The sequence below is a fragment of the Cavia porcellus genome, unplaced genomic scaffold (genome assembly GCF_034190915.1).
Source record: "Cavia porcellus strain 051 isolate PalLab524CR breed Dunkin Hartley unplaced genomic scaffold, mCavPor4.1 scaffold_5, whole genome shotgun sequence".
Classification (NCBI taxonomy): Eukaryota; Metazoa; Chordata; class Mammalia; order Rodentia; family Caviidae; genus Cavia; species Cavia porcellus.
Genome location: NW_026947488.1, coordinates 98,404,958 through 98,417,659, shown reverse-complemented (window position 1 = coordinate 98,417,659; position 12,702 = coordinate 98,404,958). Strand labels below are relative to the sequence as shown.

Below are 12,702 nucleotides of genomic sequence, written 5' to 3'. Positions count from 1 at the left end.
GAAGACAAGGCTCTCTGGTAGGCAGCCGTGGTTTGGGCAAGCGGCGGCCACCCCAGGGGGAGAACAACCCAGCATCTCCCAAGATCTGTGCCATGCTGAAATTTAGGGTGCTGGAAAACCAAGCAACCAGCTTGCCTCCCTGGTAAGCAGCCGTGAGCCTACCAGCACTCAGAGCTGAAAATCAAGCATCCCATCCACCCCCACCCTGTTAGCAAATTGGAGCCAGAGGTTTGAGCATGTCTTGGGAGGTTGACCATACACAAGCAAATAGGGTATAGCAAGTAGGAAGGATTTCCTTCTACCATTTCTTTGAAGGCAAATACTGTTATCACTGTTTTGCTTTGTTCTATTTGCTCTATTCAATGTTCTGTTTTGATAAGTTCTATAATGTTCTGTATTTGGTTTGATTTTGTATACCTGATTGAAAGAACAACTATTGTGAAGATAATGAGATATACTATGGTACCTATTACTGTTACCCGGGTATTCTGCTGTAAAGTTCTATAACAATTTTACTGCACTGTGTCAATTAGCTATATTCTGTGTTGTTCTGTTATATTTCACTAGCTTCAAAATTAAATGAAAAAAGAAAAGAGCTCCTCATTTTCATATACTCAGTATTTGAAAACAGTCTGGCTTTGTAGTAGGTGTTCATAATAGCTGATATACTGTGTCACCTTGATAAGTCTAGAAGTTTAACTCAGCAGCTCTGCATCTTGGGGTGTGGAGTGTGAGTCCTTATGACTCTGGGATGTTCACTGTATCAACTTGAGAGGTTTAGGAGTGACTCAGCAGAGACCTGGGATCCTTACTTTGTAAACATCCTCAGCCTGTGCAAGAGGAGGGCACTGAGACAGTGTGGGTGTGAAAGACCCCCCACCCTGGGTGGCGAGCCTGCATACGGTAAAAGGGAGATGAGGAAGGGCTGATCCTCAGTTTTTGAAGGAGCTCCAGGCTTCGCCTTCAGCTTGGACATCATCTCCTGGATTCTGAGGAAGATGATCGGCTTCTCCCTAAGACTCTTCAGCCTTCTGTCCCAGACCTATCAGCCCCCTGATATGGACACTGCAGTGATCTCCAGACCTCGGATTGAATCCTTAGGTCTCCAGTGTGCAGACACCCTCTGCACTCCTCCTCATCTGACTCTGCAGCTGACCAGCACGAGCCAATCTTGTCATTTCTCACACATTTGCAGATCTTGTGCTGTATCTGTTTCTCTAGGAAAACCTGACTGATACAATATTCATCTAGTTTTCATGAATAAAGTAAAAGAGAAATAACATTTTCTCTTATTTCTTTCAACTATCTATTTTTCTTCAATTTGAAATTTGCTTTCATGTTTATGGTAAAAGCAGAAAAAATGCAAGTTGCCATTAAGATTTTGCATATCAGTGTGTTTATATGTGTGTGTGTGTGTGTGTGTATGTGCATGCATGTGTGTGTAACTGCCTCTACCTCCTATCAAATTGGAAGGGATAAGTTTGTCAGGAAAAACATAGGGCATTTAGCTAAACCTAAATGTGAGATAAATAGTGAATCATTTATTTAGCAAAGTTATGTCCCAAATATTTCACAGAGGTCAAATCTTAACGTGCATACTTGTTCTAAAATTTTTAAACTATTATCCAAAATTCAAGTTTAACAAGGAATCCTGTGTTTATATTTGTTAAATATGACAACTCTAAGAAGAGCTCTTCGTTTCCTTAATGTATAGGGCTGGCCCTATCCACCAGGGTAATTTACCCAAAAGAAAATGTTTGGAGTTCTTCTGTGTTACATGCCACAATGGAAATACTCTCACTTGTCTTCTTAATTATAACACATTAGAAGGATTGCTTTTTATTTGTGATAAGACCTGATAAGATAGGCTATACACACAGATCCACATAAAAATCCATGAGGACTATAATGTAGCCTTATATACAGTGTTGGTAGGTAGTATGGTTAGCAATTACACATTTATTGCATACGGAATCATAACATCAATGGCTCTCTTCTCAGAAGCATTCGTGTGTGAAGAGCACGTTTGGGGAGTTAGCAATAGAGTGAATGAATTACAAATGCTAATTATAGAGCTACAAACTCAAAAAGTTCCAAGTAATTCCATCTTCTAGTTTGGTGTGCTGCTTGATCAACGCTCCTGACCTGCAACAACCTTCTGAAAAGAGCAAGGAGAAAGCAGTAAGAGCCCATTAGTGGCAGAAGCAGTTACAGAGACTTAGGAGCTGCACCGCTATCTACGCCGTTACGTGCACACCGCATGCACTGCACCTTCCTGAGTTGAACTTGGAAACTGGGAGCCAGATGCGAGCTGGCAAGGTGACTCCGCACCAGGCTGGCCTTCACTGATGGTAGTAGTAGTCCTGACCTTCATAGCCCTCGTAGCCACGCCCTTTGTAGTAGCTGTACTCATCTTCATAGGCTCTGTAATTGTCCCCACGAGGACCCCCGTTCTCGGCGGCATCATAGACGTCATACCCAGGATCATACTCGTTGCCCCCTGTTTGCTCGTACTCGCCCCCATACTCAGCCGTGGTGGTCTTCCCATAGGGTGGGAGGGTGTTCCCGGGTGGGAGGGTGTTCCCATAGGCCTCGGGTGTCTGGTTTGTGGGTTCAAAGCCAGCATCTGGAGAGGGCGTTGTGTGTGAGCTGCCAGTGGTCTGCCCCACAGTCAGGGTAGCGCCTGCTGTGGTGCCTTCCGCTTCACCCTCTTCTCCGTTGTCTGCGCCGCTGCTGCCGGTGCTGGTCTCTAGCTCCGTGCTGTTGGTGCTCGTGCCATTCACAACTTGTTCATTTCCATCCACTTCTGCTTCGTTTTCCTCATTTTCATTCTCTTCCTCCTCTTCCTCCTCCTCCTCACTTTCCTCATTTTTAGGAGCCTTGCTTCCTGTATCCCCAGCCTGGAAGGAAAGGTTTGAAGGAATTCGAATTTAAGTGTGAAACAGTTGCAGGCACCCAGCAGGGTACCCTGTGCTGACAGCCTTGCTCTGGGGGTCACTGAATGGTGGCCGCCCTAACTTACCCAATGGCTGGCGAGCACTCTGGGGCCTCGGCATGAGCACCTCGGTCCTGTGCTTTGATGCAGGGGTGCCTGATAAACTTCGTCCCATACAGCTATGAGCTATACCTTTGCTACTCTCTCTCTGCCCTGCCATCCCATCCCCTAAGATGCAATGGTCCCCCTAGAATCTGTTGCCCGTTTTTCATTGCCTGTCCTTGGCCTTCTGTTAAAAATGCAAAAAAGTCAGTGCAATGACAGAGGAAGAAAGCTTCTGGGAGGTCTTTCCTTATTTGTATACAGGGCAATGATGCCTGCTCTTGCTTTTTCAATGAGATAATGAAGACAGTATCAAATACCACGTGTATCATGTTGGGATGATCTCGGACTTTCCTAAAGAAAAGAGAACTGACTTCAGCTTTGGGGGCTATTGTTACCTTCTTTGGGAGCCGGATGGCCGCTAACCCTATGTACTCTGTTCCAGCAGTGATTTCCTCTCCATAGCCAGGGGTTGCGGTAGAAAGTGTGGTATTCTCAGCCTCAGATTCTTCTCCTTCATTTCCATTAGAATCCTCATTATTTTCTTCTTCATTTGAAGTCTCCTGGTGAAAATATCCATAGCAAGCAAATTTAATGTAGCTAGAAGATAGCCCTGGATTTATTGAGGCTCTAAATCACTCTTTGGAGAATCTCTGTACCCCTTAGCAGCCTGTTGTCTGTTTGCCATTTGCACTACTCAATTCTAAGAACTTAAAGTTATTTAATCCTATTTGCCACATGAAAATGTGTCTTAGGTTTTTATGCTTTCTGTTGTACCAATTCATCATGATACATTTAGTGGTGACCTTTTTCCTGCTACTGGCATGGCATTCTTGTAAGGTCTTTCTTTAATTTGCATTTCAGACACCTGATACAAAGTCACTTTTCTTGTAGGAAATAGAAAATAGATAGTCTAAAACACGTTCTTAGTAGTGTATTACATTATTGTGTGCAGGCTTTTTTAAAAAATTTATACTCTTCAATGAATATTTATGTTTGTGAAGACTGTGTTAATTTCTCCACGTTCTAATGAAGTTATTTAATTGAGCTAACCTCCAAATGTATCTCATAGCCAATATTAAAAGTTAAGAGTTTGTATATACAGACCTTCCGAGCTTTAAGAGAATATTGGGAACTAGATTCACTTTAAATGATTGTAGGAGATTGTAATGTTAAGACAACTTTAAGATTTCAAGCAAACAAGGAAACAAAACCCAGATTTAACTTGTCTTATTAATACAGAATGACCCAAGAATATTTTTATTTCACTAAAGTTGTAAATTCTTCAGTTTCAGAGTCTTGCTACCACCAGAGCAGCCCCTTAACTGTGTCTAAGCTAATTCTGTCTGTTCCCCACAGATACCATTTATCTGTTTAGGTTTTCATTTTTGGATTTTATTTCTACGGACTAAACCTTTGATGGTACAAGGAGATGTTATCGGCATGCCTACAGTGTTAAGCTCATATTAGCTGGGTCTCATACCCTCATTTCCCAAGCGAGATGGTTTGAGGTCTAGAGGGAGAAATGATTCATGCGTGGTCAGTTAGGTGACAGAGAGAAGCAAATGCTGAGAGAATGCGGGACAACAGGAAGCCTCACACACTGACAGTGGGAATTTACATTTTTCTGTTTGGGAAGCTGTTTGATGGTATCTACTAAGGTGAACACATACACATCCTTTGGCTCAGAAATCTCACTTTTTGGTAACTTGCCTCCATAAGGGAATACAGATGTTCATCAGGAGTTCTGCAATATTCATGGGAACACTTTTTCTAATAGCCTGACCTTGGAAACTACCCAAATGATCATCATGATACATTTAGTGGGTGACCTTTTTCCTGCTACTGGCATGGCATTCTTGTAAGGTCTTTCTTTAAGCTATTAGTGTGAGTAGGATATGAGAAATGGTACTTTAAAAAAAGTCCAAACTAATAATTTGTCACTTTTCCTGTTCCCACAGCATTTCTGTTTTCAAGGTGGCTGACCCTTCTATGTAATTGCTTTTTACTGTCCTTGTCTGTTCATGTTCCACCCAAGAATTCTTGTTCCACCCAAGAATACCTGAATTTAGAAGTTTCCAAGCAAGTGCACAGTTATAATTGACTATCCAGGAAAATGTATGCTGATTAGTATGTTTCCTTAGACAAGAGTGTTAGTTATAAATAAGATAGCACAATTTCCCAGATGTGCAGATTAATTTTAGCCATGGACTGCACTAATGTGCAGAACTATTTAGGAAGATGTGTATCAATTCTGAGTATTTTAATTACCATTAAATGTAAATTTTGTTATTAGACAAAATATCCATAAAATTCTCATTTAAAAGAACAACCTAATTCTGGTCCTTATGACAGGCAGTGGAATCACAGTACCTCTCTAGAGGATGTAAGTTGTTTATTTCAGACTACTTATTTAAGAAACTGAATTTCTAAAGTGTAGTCCTTAAGACAAGTCTTGTGTTGAGTTTAGGGTTATTGTTTAGGGGTTACCTGCCATCATATTCACTTGAGTGTTTTCATCTTTCACCTAAATATAAATACTTCCTGTTGCTTTTCACCAGATTTCAATACGGTTACACTTGAAACAGAGAGATTTTTGTTTTTGTGTACCACTTATAGGTAACTTTAAACCCAAACTGCATAGTGTTTTAAACAGGCTATTTTAGTGGATTCCAGTTTAAATAGCACCCCGCTTGTTCAAAATAGTAGACTGTGGGCAGTGGGTGACGTGGCCCGGGTTACAGTAAACTACTTTTCTATTTGTTTTTAGGCTGCCTGACTTATTTTGTGAAAAGACTGAACATTTCTTACCTCTTCTTCCTCCTCTTCTTCTGAATTATCACCATTTCCATTTTCTTCGGAAGAGTCACTGCTGCTCTAAATAAATTATATTTATGACATGTATTTTACATGTATATGAAATATACAGTCAACATCAACTGAAATCTGCTATTTGAAATAAGGTAAAATAAAAATACCCAAACTGATTAATACCATCAGTTTGAATGTTTTATTTACTGAGGACAGTCTCTTGCTAACCCAAGGAATGTGTTTGGTGCATATGAGATGGAGAGTACCCCACTTTCAACCCCACAACACTGACAATATGCTGAGACACATTGTATGTAAAAACTAGAGTAAAAATCATGGGATTTTTCAAATATGAAAGAATGAAGGAGTCCTCAGAGAAGCTCAAATTGTGATTTTTTTCCACAACCAGTCCAAGATAGATCTCAGACTAAAGCATAGATTTCATTGGTTCAGTTCCTTTATAAAACATAAATGAAATGATGATTCAGCTCACTATCAAGTATGAATTGTTTCATTTAAATAATGATCATTATTCATAAGGATCTCTGTGTAAATGTAAATCATAATGTTATAAAAAATAAAGTTGCATATGTAATAGCTTTCCACCTAATAAAACTCTAAAAAAAATAAGACTCCTTTATATGTATGAGTAAGTATATAATAGAAAAATTCAGGAGATCCACAGTATTAAATGAAAAAAAGGTAAACCAAGGAATCTGTAGGTAAAAATGTAATTTTAAGTTAATGAGTTTTGCATTTGTTTCAGCAGAGATCCAACTCAGGGACTCATGAACACCAGGCCAGAGCTATCTGTCACTGAGCCACACTCCTGACCCAAGCTTTACTACTTTTTAAAAAGGAAATGTAAATGTAAATATCCATTGTTAGCCTTCAAGACGGTAGAGGAGATTCTTTATCTTTCTACCAAAGGCAACCCAAGTTGAATTTGCAATTTTCCAGTCTTTTCTGGAGCCACCACTAAGGGTACCAGGCTCAGCTTTAGATTCTTTCATTTTCTGCCCAGCACAGCTTAGCTTTGGCTTGGGATGGCTCTGCCACGGTCCCTTGTGGGGAAAATACGGCCGTAGAAGACTTAGGTTAGGCTCTGGGTAGGAGTCAGACAGGAGAACCATGCATGTCCTCCTCCTCCTAGGGCCACCCCTGCCAGTGTCATCCTCCCGGGAAAGGGAGCCAAGAATAACTTTAGGGGGAAAGAGAATAATCAGGTCCCCCTTCCAGGCCAAGGTCTGCACAGCCCAGGGCAGGCAGAAGCAGATGGTTGTATTTGAGCTGCTTCCACTTGTTAGTTGAGTTAAACAGAGAGCAGTACATGTACACAGCCAAAGCTGTTTTTCTCAGCGAGAGTGTCTGGCCCTTCCCCATCCCTCCTCCCCTCTGGCTCTCTCTCAGCTGAACCACACCACCCTTCAGTCTGGGAGAATGGCTTCAAGGCTGTGTACAATGACTTGAAACACTGGCTTTTCCTCTTTTTGTCCCTTCCTTTCATCTAGACCCTAGCACCTAAATGATCCTCTGATTCCTCCTAGAAGACGGGTAAGCTCTCAGAGACTACAGCCCATATGACATGTTTCAGGAAGGTTGGTATTTCAGAAATGATTGTATATTAACACAGATGTGCCTGAGTAATACATGAATTTCAAAGCCAAAACCACTTAATGCATTTGAGGATGACAATTTTGGGCACTAAGGATCCAATGTAATATATTTAAGGGCCATCAAACTTGTTAAGTAGGTCATAAATACTAGGTTGACAGTTGGATCAGGAGATATGCTTTTTATTTTTAAGCAAATATCTTACAAATTACACATTAGTTGGGACAGATGTACTACTTATAATCTGTAAAAATTTTGTATGTTAAGGTTTATGACTTTTGGATCTGTCAATAATGAAAATTGAACTTCTCCCAACATCATTTTACCATGAACATTTTAGTTGGACCACACATACATATCCATAAAATATCTAGGTGAGAATCTAGATGTGTGTATCTAAGTAACAGATACTTCAGAAAAGTTAAGGAGCTGGTCAGAAACTTGAGTTTACCATTATTGTTTTTTTTTTTTTTTTAAGTTTAAAAAAGGGAACACAGTTCCAAATGAGCAGTTTATTTCTGGGCCTGAGGTGAACCAAGAAATGGAAGACAGTTCTCAAAACCCACAACTCTTGTATCATTTATGCTCATATTTCTGTGGCCACACAAGCTCCCCATAATTATGATGGTGCTAGAAATACTTTAAAATGGTCTTTTTCCTACCATTGTGTGAGTTAGCGAGCTCGGTCTGACACATGGCAAGATGCAGTGCCAAGCTATTGTGTTGGTGCAGCAAGTTGAGCATCTCAGCTGCTTTTAAGGTCCCAGCAATCCTGGGTCCAAGGGTGCAAGACTGAGCGCTGCTTGGAATCTAATACAGGAGTGGCCTCTGGTTTGTTGTATACCACACCCTCCAGTTTTCAAAGGTCCCCTTCAGAGGTAACCTAGCAAAAATGGAAACTCTTATTTTTAGTGCCACTATTTTCCTTTTCGCTTACAAATTTTAGGAATGTTCTGGTTTTCTCAGAGGCTGGTTAGTACACTCCATGAATTTCTCTCTTTCTCTGTAGTTTTTGAGTCATGTGTACATTACAGCTCTGCTGCAGTGTGTGACATACGGTTCTCGTCACTGCACAGGCTAAAATGGCATCAAGCTGGTTTTTTTAAGGTCACTGCTGTTTGTAAAGTCGGTTTTTCCTTGTACCTATTAGAGAACCGAATTGTCAGATGAACGAGCTGTGTGAGACTAGCGATAGAACTGTCACGTGACAATGAACTTCGCACAGGCTTGATGGTGAATGGCTGGGAAACAATTTGTTTCATCAGTTAACTAGAACACCTGAACTCATGTGCCAAGCTGCTTGATTTGGTTATATCATCCTGAGTTGGGCCTAAATCACTTATGTGTATGTATCTCTGCTCGATAAAACACTTAGAAATTTACTTATGTGCAAAAACATCTTCCTGCAAGTGAGCAGTCTTTCTGGGTGAGTTCATTGGGAATTGAATTTTAGTACTTTGATGTTAAATTTGATCCCTTTAAGTTGTGACAGGTGAAAAGGAAAATTAATTTTATACTCACCGGGAATGCAAATCGCTTTAGAGGAGGGTAAAAATAGCCATGCTTATAAAGATAATATCGTGGCCTGTACTTAAAGACCTGCACAAACAAAATAAATGTTATATTCATTTTTGAGGCTCAATAAATCCAAAGCAAGTCTAGGCCAAGGAAGAATGGTACAGTTAGTTACCCCATTTTCTTCAGAATCTTCTAACTTGACTCTTCTATGCAAATTTTTCATCTGTTTGAAAGACAATTTAATTATTACACATACTCTTTTTGACACAAACATGCTACCTTGGAAAAGGTTGTCTCAGAACTCACTGAGAATGCACCAGCCATCGCCAAGATGCTGAGCAGAATTATTGCAGTCTTCATCTTGGTGATGATTTCTGAAATTAATGAGGCAGGAAGGTTAATAAAGAGTAAAACTGAGTGCCTGGTTTTTTGCTCCTATCTACAGACAAAGTATTTCATTTGTTGTCACTTCTGCCTAATTAACATTTGGGCTGATTAGAACCAAGTTTCTTGGCGGGGGATGTAGTCCAGTGGTAGAGCACTTGCCAAGCACCATTGATGCCCTGGATTCACTTTCCAGCACAAAATCAAAACAAGCAACACACACGCACAACCATTTTATATGTTTGTTTTCAAATTATAGTTCTCATTTGAGCTGTAGAGGGCTGACTTTATCCATCTGTGTTCTGCTGAGTTTTGTGTTTGCTTTTAGCCCATGTGGCTGTGATTTGTCACTGCAAAGCCATTTCCTCACTGTCAGGAGCTTAGGAGCCTCACCGCTCCCACACTGGGTGCGGAGCCTCTTAGCGCTACTGACATGGCAGATCACCTCCTTGGAGTGAGCTGGGAGTGGCTAGGTGTGCTGTTCGCTCATGGTTAAAAACTAGGCAAAACCTGAGTACGCAGGGTTGAATGACTGCTCTTGTGTAATGACCCACAAGCAGCTACACTCTCGGTGCACAGGTTCTGCAGTAAAAGTCCACTTGTGAAATAGCGGGTAGGATCATTTTTCCGTGAATATCTTGGAATACCTCTTCTGTGTGTAATGTGCATGTGTGTGTGTGTGTGTGCGTGTGTGTGTGCCCATATGTGTGCGGGGGCAAGGCATGACACACAGAGTACCGTTCTCGTGTCTTTTAACTCCCAATAGCCATGCCTCAGGATGCTTCCATGAGAAAAGTTCCTCAGAGTCTCCTCTTGGGAAGGCAGAGGTGACTTCCCTCAAATCAAACTGGTCTCCACCTCTATTTAGGTATTTTATCTGCTAGTGAGAGACTCTAATAGGGTGGATCAGAGATTCCCCTGGGGTGCAGGCCAGGAGTGGAGGCTGCAATCCTATGGCCTGGCTGATGCAACTCCTGGAGTGGGAATAATTTCTAACTTCCCCAAGCTTGGCAGCCACAGAAAGAACATTGCTCCCTCACAGGATCCTCATGAGGAAGAGGGCAGAGTGAAAACCGACCCTATTTCAATTTTATTAAAAATAAGTCAAGCTTAAATTAATTCTGTTAATTAAAAATTCTCTCATCTAGAGGTTAACAACCTTAGCAGAAAGCCTACTCACATCTGCTTACCTGCATTTACATACTTCCAACTGACAGAGCTGTCTCGAACCTAGTGGCAGTTATGGCAACATTTTGATGGCGATGGGCAGTGATGATGGCAATTTCCTCATAAACACACTTCCAGGAAAAAACATCTAAAGTGTGCAAAGCCCATGCCGCACATTGTACACTGCAGGTAGATTTGGGAGATGGTCCTCATCACTCGAGATCTGTGACATCCACATATAGGGTATCTGATCCTGACAGACACACAGGGCAAAGCAGGGCGCCTGGCTCCCACATCACACTCCATCCATGCGGCAGAGCGGGTCCTCTGCTGCTGGTACCTGCTCACTTCCCCACGGCCCTTGGCCCTCTCCGCTTCCTGTTAGAGAAGCTCACAGGTGTGGGGGGGGCTTTGAGCCATGCTTTGATTTTTGCAGTCTATAGTAGAGCCCAACATCAAACACAAAGATCACTGCTGTTTGGCACCATGAAGATGCCTGGGAGATTTACAATATTTTACAAAACTAAAACCTTAAACACAGAGAACACTGGAAAGAGCTAATGATTGTGTAAATTTCTCATGAAAGTCAGAAAATAACCAGATGGAAACATGGCAGTGTTAATATTTTTAGAAGAGCCAAATAGAGAAATTGCCTGCCCCATAAATCTTGTTTTATTTACTTAGTGATTCATCAAAAAGCAAGCACCTCTGTAGTGACCACTGCTAACTCAGACATTCTTGAAGGACTGTTTTGAGAATCTGATTACAAGTTTTTGTTGGGAAGCATATGATAAGCTGCCAAAATAACTTATTTCTTCAACACTAGATATTTTTCATAATGCTTCTCGAGCCCCAGCGTATTAATACTATGAAACTTTATGTACAATATCTTACATATATCTGAAGTACAGACTGCATATAGTTTATAGAGAAATGCACATGGAACCAGGCAAATTTATAAATACAAAATAATATTTCAGTCAGTTTATCTTGAGTGCATCATAGTGAGAAAACAGCGTTCTGTCATGAGCAGAAATAGAACACAAGAAGCATCATTTTTGAGTTTGTGTTCATAATATCAAGAGCTTATTTGCATACTTAGGTTAATAAACTAAGCCTTTTGAAAAGAATCTAAAATCGGAGGGACTAGTTTATTAAGGGCAAGCAAATGAGAAGTCACACAGCTATTCTACACATCGCAGTGAGATTCACATTTAAATACAAACTCAAAGCCAAGACAGAGATGTGCGTGAGCTTGCCTGCCCTAAGGTCTGAAGCTGCAGATTGCACCTTACCCTGTGGCAGTCCCGGAGCGAGCAGAGAGCAGACGGGCCAGCAGTGAGGGACACAGATTGAATGCTTCCTCCGCCCCCTCACTCCTTCACTTGTCCCTGCCGCTATTAAACCTTTCTTTGCCTTTCAGCGGCCAATCACTGTCACGGCCAAGGTGATGTCAGAGTGTGGGTTCTCACCAGCATCCCCCCAGCTTCAACACTTTTTCAAGACACAGGCTCAGTTGAGTAAACATGAAACGCAGTACCACTGCCAAGAGGGTTGTGTTGTGGAATTTAATTGAAGGTTTAGATGAAGATGAATAGTTTGAATTCCAAATATATATAGTAATATACTGGATTTGAATTAAAATAAATAGCAAAAGATTTAACCATTTAAAAATTTCATAGTTACAGAAGTTTTCATGATGTTGAAAGAAAGGAAAACTTGCTATCATCAGATACAACCCAGCATCAGTGAAAGAAGCAAAACAAGATGCTAAATAACAAAGGAAGGGAGTTCAACAAGAAGTGTTTAAATATCAATTATTTTGTTTTTATTGCTGAAATATGCTTCAGTGACTCAAGTTAACATTGATGTGGTTAAATTAGTCAGACTTTAAGAGATATATATTTACTGAAATGCGAGCCTGTTAAAGGTCTTTCGAAAGTCTTTTGAGGATTCAGCTACAGACAAGTAGATTTAGGTTTTCTAAAATAATTTTTTTACATCTTGCAATTATGTGGCGTCTTTCTGATATGCAAATGAGGTCACTTCATCTATTTTGGGGGTTTCTGTATAGCTCTTGCTATTTATTTGCATGTATATTTTTTTCTGTGAGTGTAGAAAAATTATTAAAGCTGGCAGTAGTAAACCATTGCTACTGAAACTATTCATAA

General features: G+C 40.7%; 1 protein-coding gene across 2 annotated transcripts; it reads right to left on the bottom strand.

Annotated features, from left to right (window-relative positions):
- Positions 1–1,801: 1,801 nt before the first annotated feature.
- Positions 1,802–11,955, bottom strand: Ibsp (integrin binding sialoprotein). Of its 2 annotated transcripts, XM_003469359.5 has the most exons (7): positions 11,827–11,955; positions 9,287–9,354; positions 9,153–9,203; positions 8,984–9,061; positions 5,849–5,914; positions 3,436–3,600; positions 1,802–2,900 (listed from the first exon to the last, which is right to left on the bottom strand). In XM_003469359.5, exons 2-7 carry the CDS (start codon positions 9,338–9,340, stop codon positions 2,343–2,345), a joined length of 972 nt encoding a protein of 323 aa, XP_003469407.1. In that variant the 5' UTR covers positions 9,341–9,354; positions 11,827–11,955; the 3' UTR covers positions 1,802–2,342. The 2 variants fall into 2 exon arrangements, with proteins under 2 accessions (XP_003469407.1, XP_063105471.1); XM_063249401.1 differs by lacking the exon at positions 9,287–9,354 and having other exon boundaries at positions 11,827–11,925.
- Positions 11,956–12,702: the final 747 nt, after the last annotated feature.